At 32.8% G+C, this 21,109-nt stretch overlaps 2 protein-coding genes across 2 annotated transcripts; one reads left to right on the top strand and one right to left on the bottom strand.

The window, feature by feature from the left end:
* The first annotated feature begins 6,262 nt into the window (after positions 1–6,262).
* Positions 6,263–6,685, top strand: LOC122610806. Its single transcript, XM_043783759.1, has one exon. The coding sequence runs from the start codon at positions 6,263–6,265 to the stop codon at positions 6,683–6,685; it is 423 nt and encodes a 140-aa protein (XP_043639694.1).
* Positions 6,686–10,070: 3,385 nt separating this feature from the next.
* LOC122579676 (50S ribosomal protein L15, chloroplastic) lies at positions 10,071–14,048 on the bottom strand. Its single transcript, XM_043751894.1, has 3 exons — positions 13,597–14,048; positions 12,534–12,685; positions 10,071–10,445 (listed from the first exon to the last, which is right to left on the bottom strand). The coding sequence occupies exons 1-3, from the start codon at positions 14,000–14,002 to the stop codon at positions 10,212–10,214; spliced, it is 792 nt and encodes a 263-aa protein (XP_043607829.1). The 5' UTR covers positions 14,003–14,048; the 3' UTR covers positions 10,071–10,211.
* Between the last annotated feature and the right edge of the window lie 7,061 nt (positions 14,049–21,109).

A 21,109-nucleotide genomic window follows, 5' to 3' on the forward strand; every position in this document is an offset into this window, starting at 1 on the left:
TATGATCATATCGTAAAAATGCATAAGCTTACATTCACAACTATGACTAGTTCAACCTAGTCATACTCAACCACTAGCCTTCCTAGACCCAAAACCCAACCCATTTGTCATTGAGTTTCATTTTCTTTAACAAACACACTAGGTAGTTCAACCTACCATCTTCATCAATAATTCCATAACTAGTCAAAATTCATCTTTTCTCACAAACTCAAATTATCACATAGGACTTATCAATTTCATAATCAAACTCATCAAATAACTCAATGACAACTAGGTTAACCAAGGAATTGGGGGAAAATACCCATAATTCAATTTCTAGCAAAACTCCCAAATTGGTTCATTCATGAACCCTAAATTCAAAAGAGGGAAGAAAACTAAATTAAGGGAATCAATACCTCAATCAATGGAAGATAAAAGATTAGGATTTTCAAGCCACAAATTCTTCCCCTTCTTCTATCAATTTTCGGCCACCATCACCCAATCCACAAACCCTAGCTTTTGAATTCTTAATTGAAGATTATTTGATGGTGATGAATAACATGGGTGTTCTTATTCTTGAATTAAAGAGAGAATCGTCTTAATATGTGAAATGAAAAAGAAGAAATGCATGAAGGAAGTGTTGAAGAACAAAGTGGAAGTGTGAGTCAAGGAAAAAGAAGTTGGCTGGCACCTCCCTGGCTTGCCACGACTCAACAGAAATTTGTGGGTATTAATACCCGTTATCCGCTAAAGTTCCAACTAAATTAACTCCATAATCAAAAATAAAATACTAGGAAATTAATTTAATGTCAAAACTATAAAAAAAGGGTTAATTTCTTTTACCTTAAAATATTTGGGGTGTTACATAATCCGTTCGAAAGCACGACGATTAATGGGGGTAAACCCTGCCCCCTCAGAGTTGAACCTGAATATACCTAAGCCAAACCCTTCAAAGAGGACTACCTATATTTCAAGGGAGGTGATATTGGTACCATTGTTTTTGATAGATGTACCAAAAAATACAATTTTACAACTGACTGTACAAGTTATTATTGTACAGTGGTGGTACATCTATCAAGACAAATGGTACTAAAATCACTTCCCATATTTCAAAGTTAATAGAAAGAGAATTCGAACTTGAAACCTATACGTCACCAAGGAAACTCCAACTTTACATTAAGCTTTTAAATCATCGACATAATGTCAATCCACTCATGTAGGTCACTTTCAACACGTGGTTGAATTTTCTTATTCAAGTTAAAAATATCAAATTAGTCTTAGTCATGTTACAATTTACATGCTTCTCCCAGTTTTCTTCTATGTGAAAAAGACATTAATCATGTCATTTCTAAATATGAACGTATTCTAATGTATTTTCATAGGACGAGATGGTACCCGTGCAATGCGGTGACGGCAACAAGTGGTGCTGGTGGGGTGATGGTAACGATGTGGTTATTAATCTAAAAGTGATTTATGTAAATGATAGTGTAGTTATTTTATGGTTATGAGATGTATCTTTTGTAAATAACTTTATTAAAAATATTATAGAGATATTAGGTGAAAATATTTAAATTAATGAATAAAGAAGATAGATAGTTTGGATAAATATGGGTGGAATATATTTTAGGGATCTATTAGCTAGATTTATTGTGTGAGTTAAGAATGTGTTGAAAATTAAAGGTATTTTGAGTATTTTAAAGATAGAGAGTTAAAAAGAAGAAAAAGTAGTTTGTTTAATAATATATAGTATAGATATAATATTTTGGAACCTCTAAAACTTAATTATACGCATTCAAATTTTTACAAATCAATTTTTTAATTTTTTTTTTATATGTATTTCTATATATGTAGCTATATTAAACTATAACCATAGTTGAACTAGTAGGGTGTTGAGAATAGGTTCAATTAGTTGTTCCAGATTAGTTAATTATCCGACTTGCATATTCTAAAAGTTTTTACCCAAACTAGTATAATGAGGAAATTTATTTACCAAATTAGTATAATTTTAAAATTATTTACCAGATTAGTATAATTCAATATTTTATCTAAAATTTTGCTTGAAACTTTAATTTACTTGCTTATTTGCTATCAACAATATATTAAGTATGTATGAAAATCAAAATCGTGTTATTGCTAGAATGAGTTTAAGCGAACAACATTAATCGTTTTAAAGGCCGGTATCGTCATCTACGTGAAAAACCAACAGCAAACCAACCTCAAATATAAATATAAGCCTTGATTTCCTTTAAAGGTCAATAAAAACACATCTGTTGAACCAAATCTTTATATACCATGCAAAATGACCCGTTTGGTAATTAGCCATGGTTTTGTTAATCTTTCAAAACCCATATTGGATTCACTGCTTAGAAACAACCCATCTGATCAAGTTGTTCATTTAAACTTTAATAGTTCAGTGTTTAGAAGTTGTTTGATTGTTGGTGTTGCGAAAATGGCTTGTGTTTATAAAGTTTGGAAGTATATAATCTTGTTAGATGTTTAGACGGAAATTAATGAGTTGTTTTTGGTTGATGTGTGCAATACATTGCTTAATTCGTTGCAGGAGAACATCGAGTTTGAATTGGGATTGTGTTTTCTAGGTGTCGTGATTCGTCATGGGGTTTTGATTGGTAGGTTTACTTGTCGTGTGATTGCGAGACTTTTCGGGAAGCAAGGAAATATCTAGGAGAAAACTATGTTAATGGGTTTAATACATTCGTTCCAATTCTTAGTTGTGCAGGTGCATATAACTACGAAAGGATGATCAAAATGGAATCTATGGTAGAAAAAGGGTATGTTATAAAAACTTTAACACGACATGATTTACATTTACCTAGGGGTGTTCAAACGGTCGGGTTTTCGGTTTAATAAGGTTAGTCGGTTTGGTTTAATTGGGTCTTAAATAAAAATTTAACCAACCAATACCCAATCCAAAAATGTAAACACCCGATCCAAACCACCCAAAAAACATTCGGTTTAAATGGATTGGGGCCCAATAAATCCGAAAATGTAAAATGATTCAAAAATTAAACTAAACATATATAACGACTTATCATGGATAGTAAATTAGAACTAAATTTGTAACATAGCTTAAGTAAATTAACTACATAAATATTGTGATGGTGTTGTCTTCATGATATCATACTATAATTATTCTAGAATACTTGCATTTTGACTATGCGATATATATAACCAAGTTCATCAATATTAACTTATCGAGTTTCGGTTTGGGCCCCAAATTTTATTTTTTTACCCAAAACCAATCCAATACCCGATACTTTTATTCGGTTATAACCAATTAACCAACCAAATCCAAACAACCCAAACCCAGTTAACCCAAATCTAATTGGATTGAGCGGTTTTTCGGGTGAAACCAAATAATGAACACCGCTACATTTACCTATTTAGAAGCCTTCAGGTATCAAAAAGCCTTGAGCATGTGATATCCATTTGCAAATAAAAACATTAAATTATACTAATTTGGTAAATAATTTTGAAACGATACTAAATTGGTAAATAAGTTTTCTCATTATACTAATTTGAAAAGACACTCCATATTCTAACATGTGTCCACAAAGCACATGTTTAAAAGCATTAAATGATCAAAAGTTTCTTTAATAACAAGAAATAGTATTAATGAAGTGTGAAACTTATCATTTTAAGATAAAAATTTTCATAATTATAGAAATATGACTTTATTTAATGTTATAAAACATGTGTCTTGTGAGCACATGTTATAAAAATTCTTTATAAAATTGTTGATCTTGTTATAAATTCATACGAAAGTAATATCAAATAATTATAATAAATAAATATAAGTTTGAAACTCCATAAACTAAACTACCTATAATAACATAAAATATACAAATCATCATACTAAACAACCAAAGAATAACACTATTTAATTTTAACTATACAAATAACAAAATAACAACATTAATAACTCAGTATTAACTATCTTTAAAGAAAATTTTGCCTTTAATAAATAGATTCGAATGAATAAAAAAATCAAAAATCATACACCAATTTTTTACAAACTGATTAAACCAGAAGATAGATCAGTTCAGTAGTGCACCAACTTAACTAAAAAACCTATCAGAATTAAACCGATCAAACTAATCAAGTACCAGTTTAACCATTTCAACTTGTGCATTATTATTATAATGGAAAATGATAAATTGACTTATATATAAATCAACCTTAAACTTTAAAAATTTGATATATGGATTTCACTAAGTCTTTTTCTTAATTTTATCCCTTGATTCTTTCAAATGTTATCATCTTATGATTAAATTGATTTTTAAGCACATGAGTTAGATTAATTTATCATTATCCTATTATAATATAAGTGGTTAAATCAATATTTCTATACTTCTATAGTACTATATAAAGATTATTCACTATTGTTTAAAAGTTAAAAAAAGAAATGATATGAATGATCATCTTACCATTAATGAATTAATTTACATTACCAATCATTTATAATTTAAAATACACCCACCTCTCATTTAGATTAATTACCTTTGCATCAGTTACTATCACTATTCGTTGTGAGTCTTGTGACCACCATCACCACTCGCCACCATACCACCGATCGTCGCCGTCACCACATCACTGTCGTATTGCACGGCTAACCAAAAATAATGAAAAGATCCAAATCATAATAAATAAAATATTATTTCTCGAACTTTTATGTTTATTGATTGATATAAAACCGCTATATATTCTACTGATTCATATGTATCACTTCATGCAGATATATTAAACGAATATAATACATGTTATTAGCAATATATTGGTCCATATCAACCTATAGATATAAAGTTCAATACATTTTAAAATAGTTTTCTATTGACACATTATGAATTTATAAAATTTTAGCTATATTTTTACTTAATATCATAGTTGTTTGTGACACATGACCTCCGCTAAAGTGGGATTTGATATTGTTACAGAATTGAATGTTTTCAAATAAACATTTTAAAATAAGGTAATGCTAAATGAATTATCTCGGTTTTCGGTTTTCATTTAATGTGCATAAAAAATTGTAACATATCCCTGAAGTTACAAATATTTAATACACAATAACGAAAATCCGCAATGCTTCATTTAACAAAACCCTTTACAATAATCTAGATTAGAGTCGAATGAATAACTAGAATAAGAAACACCTTATCAATTATAAGATTCAGTTGCCTATCAATTACCATCTTTAATTAGGAATGAATTCTAAACAAATAGTCATTATCACTTATATCCTAAATCACGGGTTCGACTCTTTAAAGTGACGCGTCATGTAAATTTTTTTCTTTTAATCTCTTTGTATGGTTCATGGTTTACATCTTGAAGTCTAGCGTACATGTAGGGTTCTATCAATATATGCTGAAGTATCCCCTGATGATTGTTCAATTTTTTTTTGAAAAAACAAATGGCAAGAAAATATAATTAGTGTTTGTTTCTTGGAATTAAGCGGCCTCTAATAGGTAAAACTTGAAATAGTATGGTAGAACCTCTTTCTTAAATGAAAAGTGTAAGTATATAATTCCCATGTGATTAGGTGTTTTGATATGCAAGCAACATTCATCACTTGGAAAAGCACATGAATAGTTGAGGTTCACTTATGACTCTCAAATACAATGAAACATCTAATTATCACAATAATAACGCCCCTTCCTTCTTTAGAAAAGTTAATCCGTATCTAACAAAAATCCAAGTTAAGGTTTTCCTTTCTTTTTTACAAAATGATATATTCCCTTTGCTCATTCTACGTTTTTACTAAATAATATAAATGATATATTAGGGGGAGAGGAGTGGTCACGACTTCACAGAGGGTTGGCCATGCCGCCGAAGTAACACCGCCGCCATCAAGACGACATCATCGTGGGCTGGGGGCTGGCGGGCTTAAAGCCCTGCACGGCTTGGAGCATTTGAACGTTGGGGGGAGCGTATGGAGGTGGGGTCCAACCCACTTTTTGACTATTGCACACTAATTAAAAAAAATAATTCTCCTGCTTCTTTATCTATATATGCACTTCATTTTAACCTAAAAATTCACCAAACAAAAATATATCTTCAAACTTTCACAAAAAAACACACACCACATTACCAAAAAATGGATTACTCTTCATCATCTTCTTCATTTTGTGTTCCACCGGAGTTAGACGATTCGTCTACGTGGAGTACTTTTCAGTTTTTAATCAAGTGTACGCCGAGCTTGAAGATACGACACCTCTTACGACACTCGTAGGTATATCGATCAAGACCGAGAAGAAGCTCACTGATACTAATGCGTGACTACTTCGTTGAAGACTCAAAGTTTGACGAACCATTTTTTCGTCATCGTTTTCGCATGAGCAAGAGGTTGTTTTTGAAAATTGTTGATGATATTGAAGCTAAATTTAGTTACTTTCAAGAGGGGTACGACGCACGGGGTAAAAAAAGTTGCACCGCTCTTCAAAAGTGCACATCGGCGATCAAGCAACTGTCTACGGGTGAACCTTCAGACGTGTATGACGAGTATTTATGTATGGCTGCCAGAACGGGACACAAGAGCTTGGAGTACTTTTGTGATGCGGTCATTAATTTATATCAAAAGGAGTTCTTACGTAGGCCGACATCTCATGACGTTGCTCTCATCACACAATTAGCTCATGAAGAAAGACACCACATTCCAGGAATGCTTGGTAGTCTTGATTGTACACACATCTAATGGAGGGTGTGCCCTAAACACTTAAAAGGGCAATACACGAAGGGTGATCACAAGGTACCTACTATTATGATTGAATGTGTTGCTTCCTATGACTTGAGGATTTGGCATTCGTTTTTCGGTCTTGCTGGATCGAACAACGATGTCAACGTTTTGCAGCAGTCGCCGTTGTTTCAAAACGAGCGTAATGGATCCGCGCCAGACAGTTCATTTAGCGTAAATGGACATGTTTACAAGCGTGGTTACTACCTTACCGATGGAATCTATCCTAGTTGGGCTGTGTTTCTTAAAGCTTATCTGCATCCAATGGAACAAGATGAAAAGAAATTTAAAATACTACAAGAGGCTGCAAGAAAGGATGTTGAGCGGGCGTTCGATGTTCTCAAGGGAAAATGGAAGATTTTAGACCCCCCCCCCCCCGGCTATGGACAAAGGAGAAGATCGGAAAAGTCGTCGCCGCGTATATAATACTACACAACATGATCATAAAAGACAACGGGCGGGCAATATCACCTGTTCATATTATGGATCCACCGGTGCCAAGAGTTTATAACCCGAAAGCAAAGCGGGAGTTACATGACAAGGACGTACATCATCGGCTTCGATACGATCTTATGGCGCATATATTGGCTTTAGACTTGTCATACCTTGATGATTCAGCGATGCAGCCACCATCAGTTACGAGTTTGATTTAGTTGTCTTCATTATCATGTAGAATTTAAATTTCAGTTTATGTTGTTATGTACTTTTTAATTTATGTTTATGTAATGTTTAGTTTAATTTTAATGAAATATTTAAGTTTGTATTAAAAAAGAAAAAAATATTTGATTAAGTTAAATGAAAAAGGAAAAAATAAAATTTGGGAGGGTTGAGAAGGTCATGAATGTCATTGAAAATGTTTGGGAGAGTTGGTTGGGAGGGTTGAAAAAGAAAATTGAGTCAGAGGTATTTGATTGGTTGAATTTAGGAGGGTTGAAAAATCCCACTACATGACTCCTCTACCCCTTACGTTCTTGTTTTCTTTTTACTAACAAAAATTAAAGTTAAGTTTTTCCTTTTCTTTTTTACAAAATCATATCATATATTTCCTTTTCTCGATCTACTTTTTTACTAAATAATATATTATGATGTTGTTTTCTTTTGGGATAAGTGTCCAGAAATGCATTCAACTAATGCTCAAAAGTTGTTGTGTACATGAACTCTAGGTCAGCTTTATTGTGTTTACGAAACTTGAAGTTTTGGTTATTGTGAACATAAAACGGGATTATGGCTATGTGGGACCGGTTACTTTCACGTTGACCCGTTGACTCGTTGACTGCTTACGTGACATGTACACAATAACTTTTTGGGATTAGTTTATGCATAAAAATAAAAAAAAAAGATTATTTTTTTTCAAACTCGCCGGAAACTGCAAATACTCGTCAGAAAACTTAAAAATCCGATTAAACCTTCGTTTCTTCGAATTAGACCACGAAATTCGTACCAAAATACTCAAAAATCAGCCGCGAACAAACCCTCAGAAAAAGTTAAACCGATTGAGACTAGCCGAAAAATTCACCAACTCACCGGAAAAATTAAAATCACCATAACTTTGTTGTTTATTAGAGTTTCGACTTGAAACAACACCAAACTGCTCAAAATTGTTGTCCGAAACTCGAATAAACAACAAAGTTATGGTGATTTTAAATTTTTCGGCGAGTTAGTGAATTATCCGGCAAGTCTCAATTGGTTTAACTTTTGCCGAGGGTTTATTCGCAGCTGATTTTTGAGTATTTTAGTGCCAATTTCGTGGTCTAATTCGAAGAAACGAAGGTTGAATCGAATTTTTAAGTTTTCCGGCGAGTATTTGCAGTTTCCGGCGAGTTTGAAAATAAATAATCTGTTTTTTTTAATTGTGTGCATAAACTAATCCCAAAAAGTTATTGTGTGCATAAACTAATCCCAGAAAGTTATTGTGTGCATGTCTCGTAAGCAGTCAACGGGTCAACGTGAAGGTGGTGACCGACTAACTTTTGACCCGGTCATTTTTGCATGCTATAAGACTATTGAACAAGTTTACTGAATACAATAAAGCTGACCTAAAGTTCGTGCACACAATAACTTTTGAGCATTAGTTGACTGCATTTCTGGGTATTTATCTCTTTTCTTTTATGAGAATAGATACAAAATATAAACATGTATCGTTTTGTTTTTTTTTTTTTTTAATTTTTCATTTTCAAATTCGTTAGATATGAGTATTTTAAGTCAATAGGTTTTTGACACCTTAGTTTCGTTAATTTATTGTAACCCAGACACTTGAGCTACTTGGTTATGAGTTTAGAGTTTTATCAAATACACTCATCTTTGTCTTCAACGCGATGGAGTCATCAACGCCACCAACGCAAGGTCAAGCCTTCAAGCGTATTTCTAGATATCATGTTTATTTTGTTCAACAATATCATGTTTATTTTTCTAAAAAACAACAAATTTGACAGAAAAATTAGCGGGCCCCATGTCAATGTCAAAGTATTAACGTCGACGTCGCCGTTAATGTCTTGGTCGGGTTGACTTTTTCTGATGGTGTTACCATGTGCCTATCATATTCATCTCAAATATGTTAAAAAATTAAAATTCTTTTTAATTGTGAAATTAAAAAATCTTTGATTTGATTTGGTGTGAAATAGCCTAATAATTCTGTTGTTATGGTACTTTACCAACACTCAACCACTAGGAGTGACCCACCAGTAAAGTAGTACTGAAAAAATAAAACAACCACGCATCATACCAATTAACCACCATGTGCATTCTGCATTGGACCAGTCCTACATGACTATCAACTATCTTTAAGTAGAAACCAAATTTCAACTAAAATATTCATCCATTTATTTCCTCTTTTAATATATATATATATATATATATATGCAAGAATGAATAAATAAATAAATATATATATATATATATGCAAGAATGAATAAATAAATAAATACGAGATCTTGTAACTTTCTCCATTTTATAAGTTAATGACATCTTGTTTACCTATTTCGCAATGTTACATGCTTATCTCTAAGTCGTAAATATATCCATATCTGGGTTTATTTTTATAAGGTGTTTTGTTCTTGACGATATCTTAGATTGCGTATATGTAACAACCCAATATAAATCCAATGAGTTTAACTCTAAAAGCATAAGCTTTGCTTAGAGTTTATTAAACTTCTGATGTGGTATTTGACATAAACCCCCCTATGTATTTGGTATACTTACTAAAAGTCTAGAATCATAATACACGAACGATTGTTGACGTCATTAACAAAAGAAAAACGTGTTTATTCCAAAAGTTGGACAAAATTGAAATTTAAGACGTGTACAACATCACAAACCTTCAAGAAGATTATGAAATGGGGATATAAAATGACAGCAAAAAGATGAGATCTTTATATTCCTGAAGATATGAGGATAAAAAGATTCCAGATAAACAGAATCTGAATTAGTTTGCTTTACATCTACTTTCAATATTACAACAACTAAAAGGAATTGATTCAGTTGTGTGGTACTAAGCAGTAGATTCAGATGACTCACCAGCAGCTGCCGTCGCAGCCGCTCGTTTCTTGGCAAAGTATTCATCTGCACGAGCTAGGTTCTTAGTGACGGATGGTTTGACCCATTTCTTACGGCCTGGTAACACGGTCAATGAACAGCCAGCAGCTTCAAGCTTCTCTTTTGCTTGTGCAGAAAAGGCACGAGCCTTGAACGTCAATTTTACACTCACTTCACCGTCACCAAGAATCTGAAAAGAAACATAATTTGATTCAATTGTTGCTTTTGGAAGATGGAGAAAGTGTAAAAACTGAGACTAGGCGAACTAGAAATAGTCCTATTTTTGCGCCGGTGATGCAAGATGCTTCGAAATACAGAATTGGCCATAAAAAAATGAATCGACTTTTTACTTATAGGGTCCGATCAGTATATAACTCAGTAGACGAGCAAGAATGTTACCCAAAAAAAAGTGAATCGACATTTCACATATAGTGTTGTTACCCAAAAACTATGTGCATACTCCAAAGTTATGTAGATACTTTTAGCTCGTTAGACAATAAGTATCTAACGAGCTAAAAGTATCTACATAACTTAGGAGTATGCACATGGTTTTTGGATGACAGCACTATCTGTTTTACAGCTAGTTCAGACAATGTTTACATTCACTTTTGTGTTTGTTAAACATATGATAACATACCAACAATACTAGGTATCTGGATAAATTTCTTCTCATAGTCATCAATATCAAACAAAGTAATGCTATTAAAACATAATCTACAAATCTTACCCTATACATATCAAAATAAATGCTAATTAATTTGTGATAAACACAATATCAAACAAGACAGATGGTTTGGTAACTTATAAAAAGTTGATGAACGGAGCACCATTACTAGGGTGAGCCGGTGAGCATGGGTCGATTTGGATAAAGCGGAACCAAAAATTTGGTGTTTTGAAATTTATGACCGCTTTTAGATGATAATTGGTTAGTTTTATTTGGTTCTGGGGGCTTAAACTATTTTAACCCAATAAGAAACACAATATAATTAGCCCATTGGACGTTCTTAGTCACAAACAATAAAGTAAAAATATCTACTAAAATAGAGTCCAATTTAATACTTCAAATGTCAAAAGTTGGATCCTATCAACATACTAAACAATAATAATTAGTAAAGACAAAATAAAAAGAAGCATAGAAATATACTCCATATTAAACTGAACTAATATAAACATTCGGTTCGGTTTGTTTTTTGCAGGAGGCTAAAAACGAACTGCAACGTTCAATTTTGAAGAAACCATACCGTCGGTTTTTTTAGGTTAGGCCAGGGAGGAGGGATTGTTTTGAGAGGCGATGTTCATTTTTTATATATTCGGCCCAATTCTCTTTCACCCCTTCTCATTACCATTACCATACCGCCATTAACTCATCCTAGATGCTTAAGTTAGTAAATAGAGGCCTAAATGTTAAGACACCAACAATCATTTATGAATGCGAATTAGCCATGTCATGGTGCAAACAGGCATGAAAAGTAAATAACAATTTAATATACGTGTTTCGTGACTTTTGTCCAAAATTTTGGTCATAGTTATGTTTGCATGATGTGTATCAGACCAATAACAAAGAAGAAAACAAAGTTATATGATAGATAAGAAAACGAACTTTGACCAAACTACATGTGTGGTGTTTTCTCTATTTTTCCATACGTTTTATTTCCAGTATCCTTATTTGGACTCGAACGTAAGTGATATATATCCATACAGGAGCACTTATTTCCTTGAAATGCTGATTCACATAGGAAACGTTTTTCATATATTAACTCTAAGTTAATTGTAGAGATCTTTTTAGTCAAAGATACACAAGAGCAATGTGCAGGTATTCTTGGATATGGAGTGTGAACTAGATTGATAATTATATGACAGTGTGGATAATGGTTTAAATGCTTTAGCTTTTGGCTGCTTGAATCTTTTTTCATTTTTGTGAACAGCAAACTCAGTAACTCACATAGACACCCGACACTACACCTTTACCCGCATTGGACTTAAATCCTCAACCACTTGGTTGGGAGCACCTTAAGTACGCCTTAAATACGGCAAGCCCAAAAGCCTGTTGCTGCAAGTTGTTGCCCCAATCTTCTTATATTAGCATTCCAGTTTTTTATGTATCTATATTCTACTCTACAATATCATATAACAGAACAATACCTATAGATAAATGGAAAATCTGGAACTATGTTTTTATCTTTTCCTCTGCTGTGATTGTGTGTGTGACAAGCAAAATTAACACACGTCAAATTTCTCTACAGCAACTTAACTATATATAAAAAAAATTGTTGCGTACCTTCAAAGGAAGTCTTCTTTCTCTTCCTGATGGATTGATCAAACCCTTCTCTTTCAGTGACTCCAGTGAAACCTCTTCCCCTTCTTGGAATCCAGCAGTTTCAATATCTTTCAAGTTCACCGGTACATATTTTGATAGTCCAGCAGACATTCCTTAATTCACCAGCAATAATTCGAGTGAGCATCAAATGTAACATTCCAAGATTACATTAAAAATACAGTATCTGATTACAATACTCGTTTAACAAGTCAACTATCACAAATTCCTAATTGAGCTAAAATCAATAAAATTCAACTTTAGGTGATGTTTCGTAATGTATTTGCAAATTCAGATTTTTCAGAAAGTAATTCTTAACCCGCTTCTTCGAAAATTAAGTTTTCTCTCTAGTGACCTGACACAAACTATCAAATATTTTATACAGTTAATAAAACACCATCTTCCGATGATTATTGGTGTTCTGCAAAAACGATTCTCAGAAATTCTCCCCCTAAACACAATCCAAAAACCCACTTTAAGTGTTTTGATAGGTATATTTCGGTTAGCTTTTCTACAGCAAATAAGCCATAAACCAATAAGCTTAGGCCAATAATCCCTTTGATGGTGTTTGTAATTGAATTCTTATAAGAACTTTCTAACCCGTTTACCTAAACCAAAAACACATGCTTATTCGCTTATTACACACTAAAATAAGAACTTTTTTTAAACCACCATTTGAGATACTTATATTGTATGCACTTTCAAACACAAGCACTTCAAGATACACAGTTTCAAACACCCCCTTAACATTTCATCAAACCCTTGGTATGCATAACAAGTGTAAGTCCCCGCGATAAACATGGTTCAAATCGCTTCCCCAATGTCCCTTAATCACATTTTTACACTATTAATCTCACTTATATTAGACATAGGACTGGTTGGCGGACCCAAGATAACCAATTACCCTTCATATAAGAACAATTATATATATATATATATATATAAATATAAAAACATTCAAACAACATAAATAGATAAAACAAAAAAGAAGATGTTTACATAAGATGTTGTTTTTTAAGGAAATTACCTCCAGCAATACCCCTTAGCTTAGGAAGTCTGCGATAAAGCGGCATTTGACCACCTTCAAAACCTCGACGAACACCAGGACCAGACCTTGACTTTTGACCTCGCATTCCAAACCCACAACTCCCTCCTTGTCCAGCAGCATGTCCTCTCCCTTTTCTCTTCCGGTTTTTTCTCGAACCCGGTTGTGGTCCCAGGTTGTCAAGCCTAAGCCTTACATTTGAGCTCACAACAGCTGTAGGAATTTTACTAGCCCTTACAACTGATGGCAGTTTGTTGTTTATGTGTTGAAGGGTAATTTGGGAGATTCTTGAGGTGAGTTTTGAAATGTTTCCTTTGAATGATGATGATGTGAGCAGTGAAGAAGAAGAAGAAGAAGGAGAGGAGGTTAGTGACAAGATTGAAGCCATTGATGATGATATGAACAAGAGTGGTTTTGGTAAAGAGATTGGATTGGATGATGTTTAACTTACTGAATAAATGGAATGGATATGGTGACGTCATCTTCTTTTATCTTTGGGATATCTGGGCCTAAGTTTTGGGCTAAAAACGAAACTTGGGTTTGTCTGGCCTATATATCAGAACTGTTCGATAATGAAATCATGTTACTCATCCGTTTGCTGAATCCATCCCATAATTAAAATACCTAAGTCGAACCGGGAAAAAAATTGAAAACAACTTTTTTTTTTTTTATTAATAAAATGATAACAATAAAACAATATATCTTATCTTATACATAATAAAAGAATAGTACTCGTATTGTTTAGTTAAATACTAGATTTTAAATCCGTATTAAATATACGGATTTTACAATATTATTAATATAAGAATTAGTATATGCAACAACAAAAAAATTTATACGTTAAATGTAAAAATAATATACTTAAAAATAAATTGAGATAGTCAAATGTTAATATTGGATGCTAAATCATATTAAGGCTAGATAGTGTAGTAGAGTTTCTTTTATATAAACTTTTCTAGAGAAACATATTTTAACTTTGATTACAAAATTGACTAAGTTTTCATCATATTTACAAAAGTAATTTTATTTTCGTTAGCTATGGTTGTTAAGAACAATAAAAGTAGCAGCTGGTTCATGGGGTTTTTAAAGATTTTGTGTGTTGTGATTTTATAAGTAGAGTTCACTTTATATAAGAAAAATTTGTATCCTAAATATAGTTTGATTCTAATTATCGATAAAAGTAATGATTATCTTAATTATAGTCTGATTATAGTTACAAATAACAACAATATTTTGGTTTGATTACAATTAACAATATAGTTAAAAAAATTGATATAAATATTAATTCGTATTAATTCAAAACTATTGTAACTTTTCTAACTTTTAACTATATTTTATTATTAGATAGATATTTATTTATATATATGTAACACATTATACATATTTAAATTTAAAAGTGCAGACATGGTTTCCCAAATAAAATTAACGTTATATGAAACCAAAAACTATGATGTTTAAAAAAGATGGTATTCATTAATTAAAGAATGTGATTAACACGTAAAGCTAGGCTAATCACAATGATCACTTCAGTTAATTAATCCACTAATGTTAAAAGAAAAAAATAACATTATTAGCCAAATTTCATTGCGATTATACCAAATTAGCCAAGTTTTTTTGGATTTTCACAAAATAGCTAACAAAATCGCAATAAACTAACAAAATCGCAATCAGATCTTCAACATCGCAGTGGGAACATCAAAATCGAAATAAGATTAACGGAATCGCAATGAGATTATGAAGAATCGCAACGAGAACCCGAGAATCTGTAACACCCCGACAGCGGCGGAAAACTCGGGATGTAAGATAAAGCACACGCGCACATGGACGTTACATAGGAATACTAAATGAGTGCATACATTAAGCATAAATAGTCAATTTCATAACCAAACAAGCATAATAGTAGTCATCGCACACAAGTTAAAACAAGCATTTCAAATAGAGATGATATAAGTTCCCACGCAGGGGAAAAGGTTAGGCATATTGCCATCAAGCATAAACAAGAGCATGCAAACTTCAAAACCTAGCCCGCAGTCTGCTAAAGGTCCCATGCTACCTGACCTAGCCACGATTAGCTTGCATACCTGAAAGGAATACTTAAACGTGTCAACACAAAGGTTGGTGAGTTCGTAGGTTTAAGTTCATAAACAAGATGTATAAAAACGTTTTATGCCGTCAATAGAATTCGAGAGTAAAGTAGTGTAGTGTGGCTAGAGACCAACTTGCACATAAGTAAGTGTTTGTATATAATCGTGCACACACAATCATCAACATGACCGACAAGTATGTACAAAGCGAGCACACACAATCCTCAACAGGACCGACTAATATGTATACGCGAGCACACACAATCCTCAACAGGACTGGCTGATATGTAATAAGCGAGCACACACAATCCTCAACAGGACCGGCTGATATGTAACAAGTAGTCAGATAGCCATAGAGTAGTAAAAGCAGTTACGGCATATATAAAAACGTATGTAGTATTCCTTTCACCCCAAAACATAAGTAAAGAAAAAGGGGCTACGAAGACTCACAGTGATATGGTACAAGCACAGAGATAAATAGGTTGTATCTATCGGAGTCCAAGTACGTCTTGATGTAAACCTGAGAATTGTTTCCAGAAACGTGTTTTGATCGTCACAAGGATGATAAAAGTATAAATGATTTTGATTTAACAACCCAAAATCAAAAGATGAATTTTGTGTGTGTGAATGGAGGCTACAAGTGTGTGTTTTAGAGGGAGAGAGGTGAGATGAAGGAATGAGTTTCTCTCACTAAGTTCTTCTATTTATAGTTTTCCAATAATAATGATCTTAATAAATGTAGGGACTATTTGTGAATATCTTAGGGCTAGAACTTTCATAAATACGATCGTTTGCGACTCGAAATCCAGTATTTTATCATAATAAATTATGAACTCGCCTTATAATTCAAAGTTTAAGATCAAATTGACCTTCATGTGAGCACATATCTTAAGTCTAAAGCACGTCAAGAACTTAGATAAAATTTGAGAAACTTATTTACTACATTTCTAAGGCGGTTGTTACAGAATCGCAATGTGATTCTTCTGTAGAATCTCTACGAGATTATCAGATTCTCATAAAGATTATTAGAATCGCATTGCGATTCTCAAAATCTTGTTGTGATTCTGCAGAATCTCGTTGCGATTTTGAAGATTTTATTGCGATTTTGTCAGTTTATTGCGATTTTGTTGGTTATTTTATGAAAATCCAAAAAAAACTTAGCTAATTTGGTATAATCGCAATGAAATTTGGCTAATGACGTGATTTTCTAATGTTAAAAACAATAGCAAACAAAGTTACATCAACTAACAATTGGAAACACCGTCACCACCACGTCAAACAGAGTTTTACCAATATACTATAAAAGTAGGGGTAGTCATGCATGTGTGTTAAGACATATTTATCTAAGTCTATACCATACTAGTTTTAATACCCATACAATGTACGAATTGATTATATATATATATTGCAGAATTGATTTTTTTATTTTTATGTAGAAAAAAAGTTTAACATACTCAATCAAATGCATATGGCTGCTTTAATAATAACATAATAGTGACAAATATTATTATGTGCATAGAGGTATTTATCAAGATGTATCATTACTATTGATATTGGTAATGATATCACTTAATAGAAAGCGTCACATGTCGATAAAAGAAAGTCTTAATCCCATTTTAGTTTATTGGTAGATTATAAAGTAAATAGGGTCTTCAACTTTCAACAATGTACAAATGTTAATTCATGATGTACAATACATTTAAACCACATTACATCAATCACCTATACTACTCGCCACCATCGCCAGAGCCGCCGCTTTTTACACCATCACCCGTCACCTCCACCACATGCACAACGCGCAGATACTATTCTCGTTAAGAAAAAAACCCAATGAACTCTTGTTCCATATTCAAACATGAGCATACGTGTTTAACTAATTTTTTTGGCCGGGTTTATCGAATAAAATTTGCGGTATATGGTGCTAGCTAGCTAATTAACCTTGCATGTCATTTTGAGCACTTAATATATCTTAGGTTTCACTTGTTACATCCATCACACTTAATTCATACTTAGGATTAATTTTCAAACTATAAATGTTTCTGAACATTTAACGTGATCAGGGATGATTGATTGTCTCCCATCAATCCGTCTTGAAGCTGCTTTACTGCCACATACATATATAAATATATATATATATATATATATATCCTTAGTTGAACAAACCAGACCCAGGATTTTAGCTATCTCACTCGATCTTCACTACTATACTTTCACCATTTTGGGAGTAGTTTGACTATCGTGTCATAGCTAGTTGAACTATCAATAGAAGGGTTATTTGGCTTATTGGTTGTGTGTAGTAAGGCGGTCAGGAATATTCTCAGAGCAGGCCGGACAGATATCTTTTTCTTTGGCTGTAAGTTCCAAGGCCGAGTGGTAAAAAAAACTTTCCTTGCCTTTTACCCCAATTAATTTAAGACTTTTAGTTTCTGCATGATCGATCGGAACCGCTGTTAGACTATTAATTTGAAAGGGCTTTATAACTAAAGTTTTTATCTTTAGTGCCTCACAATTGTATGTGTGTACAAAATTAGTAAGGTTCACAATTACTAGTACAACTTAATTTTGCCTCTCTCAGGTTCTTTCTAGTTAAACATTAGTTTTATTGAAATTTCTTGTTACTAATTAAAACGTATCAAGTACAGATCGATATAAAGACAACAGTCCAAATTACACCAGCTTTTTGACTCCCATATTATAAAGTCCAGTACTACTACTGTCCCGGCCTGCTGCTTAATTTCTTCCACAGATGTCCAAATTAAGAGGCCGGGGCGACATAGAAAAACTGAGAGGGAAGTTTCCAGCTGGATGAGGATATATGTCCCTCAAAACATCGTCTATCTCACTCATATATATATAGCTGAAGTCTTCTTTGTTAAAAGTTATATTTATTATTCATCAGTAGCTAGCTAGCAGCTGCCTGCGCAGTACGTACGTAGTTTTCTGGTTCTTTCTAGTTAAAAGTAGTTTATAATATAAATCCGTGTATCTAGCTTTGTCCGGCGAGATATCGACATGTATGTATCTACACTCCATCTCTCTCTCGATTTTTTTTTTGAATGGCATGATCATTTGCATCTTCTTTAAATTTATATACATATATTCATTCATTCATACTGATCACTACTTTTCATATTTTGTTGAACTTTTTTTTGATGATTTAATTAATTGAATTGCAGGAGTAACCCACTTGACCTAAACAATTTGCCAATGGATTTTTCTAGAGATGATCATGACAACCAACCCCTTGATCTCTCCTTCACTCCTGCCGCTGATCATGCTGGTGGTGGTAAGACATTTAGTCAAGTCAAACTACCTAGCTAGCTAGCTAGCTAGCTTGCATCTTTTTTATATATAGAAGATTCATGCTAACTCATATAAGTACCCGTGATTGGTATATTCAATTTGTTTGCTTTTGTATGTAAACTGATATATATATATATATATATGATTATACATAGGACTACGTTACACACGAAAAAGCAAAACGGCGTGGTGGTGAAGCAGGATGGAAGTACTGGCAGGAAGAAGGTGTACAAGTGTAGGTTTTGTTCCCTCACCTTCTTAAAATCTCAATCCCTTGGGGGACACATGAACCGCCATCCTGAAGGTATACATAAAATAGTAAAATATACAAAAAAATAAAAATTTACAACCTATTGATTGATCGATTGATTTGATATCTATGTATATGATAGCTATCCTCAACTTGAATAATGATATATTAGAGTCTATATATGATGAGCTATAATTAGTTAATATGATTGATCTATAGGGCCCTAACTTTGGTCTATAGGGCGACAATAATGTTAAGTTTCCATTTCTCTCATGATGATGAAAGTGCATGCGTGTTGTTCTTGTTGGTGACTAGACAATATTGTTAATTTTAGGAGAAATGCTACACTGATCAATCGAGATGTTACAAGAGAATAATTAAGACATATGGATTCATTTTGAATTTTGTAAAGTTATAAATTACATGTTAACTATCAATCAAACGTTTATTAATTATATAAGCTAGCTAGCTATTAGTTGAAGTTTGCAATTGTTTGTCATTTTTGATTTCAATTATTAGCATACATACATATTTTTAAACCCACAAGATAAATTTTATTTTACATCTACATTTATATACGTACTATTAAATGTAACTCGATCGAAATCATTAAGTGTGGAGATCGAGTAGTATAGCTATTTCTTGAAAAATAATAACTAAAGTTAGAAAGTCTATTATTATTGTATGTGTGATCTCAGAAAGGGAAAAGGAGAGACTAGACATGGCTCGTCAGCTGATTTTCGGTAAAGATAAATTCTACCAACCAAGGTAAACTTCATTCCTTAGACTGCCTAGCTTTGGTTATACAAAGTTTCTGTTTTCTTTTATTTTTCCTTACAAAGAAAAAGGTTTTTGGTTTAGGATATCATTAAATAAAATTGAAAGAACGTTTAAATATTTTAATTGTGTATTTTATAAGTTAGATTATGTTGTAAACACACTTTAAGGAATTACTCCGTATTTGTCCATCATAGAAAAATGCAAAGAGGAATGAGATAGAAAACTCTATAATTAAGTTTTCAAAAGATCAGTTATAAATTAATATTTCATTATGTTTTTTTTATTGTTTATTTTTTTCTATTCGATTTGTTAAGAGAAAAAATTTTAATTTATTTTCTTATCACATTGTTTTTGTCAATAGACCATTTGAATATATCAAGTTATACGTAATATTATCTATGTTTATATGTGAATGGTTCTCACCTGAATCTAGTATAAGAAGTAAATGATAATGTATAAGGTGGCTTTTTAGCTTTTAGAAGTACTATTATATGTCGTTTTTTTTAAAGATACATAAGGTGAAGTTTTTTTTTGTGACTATATGTACTTTTAGCAAGTCTATCTATATATGTAATTGATGAATAGTCATCTCAATATTTGATTGTAGTAACCAACTGATGGTGCATGGTGGATACAAACATCATCAAGCCAGCGGTTACAACATGGGCAGTGCTTCTTATCCTACAACCGGGGGTGGATCCAAAATCGCGTTACCACCTGTAGTGGCACCTCATCCACAGTTACCGTCACTTAGTATTCCTTACTCAAACGTCATGGGCCATGGTTGTTCTGCTGGGAGCCCACAATTCATCCATATGAACCGCATCACTACTACTACACCACTACCAAATCATCCTTACAACTACAAATGCAACATTGGTGCACCCTTTGAGCAAGCTTTCCCCGCGAGCGGAGAAAGTGGAGGTGGTAGTTCGAGACATGCCAATGCCAATTTACATCATTAATTAGGATCAGATGGATAGTGAAACTTTTATTATGAAAAAAGTTGGTACATGTGAATCCCCTATATATAATGCGAGCTAGCTGATGGGAGATAAGTATTTTGTTGGCTTTTTGT

The sequence above is a fragment of the Erigeron canadensis genome, chromosome 8 (genome assembly GCF_010389155.1).
Source record: "Erigeron canadensis isolate Cc75 chromosome 8, C_canadensis_v1, whole genome shotgun sequence".
NCBI classification, from domain to species: domain Eukaryota; kingdom Viridiplantae; phylum Streptophyta; class Magnoliopsida; order Asterales; family Asteraceae; genus Erigeron; species Erigeron canadensis.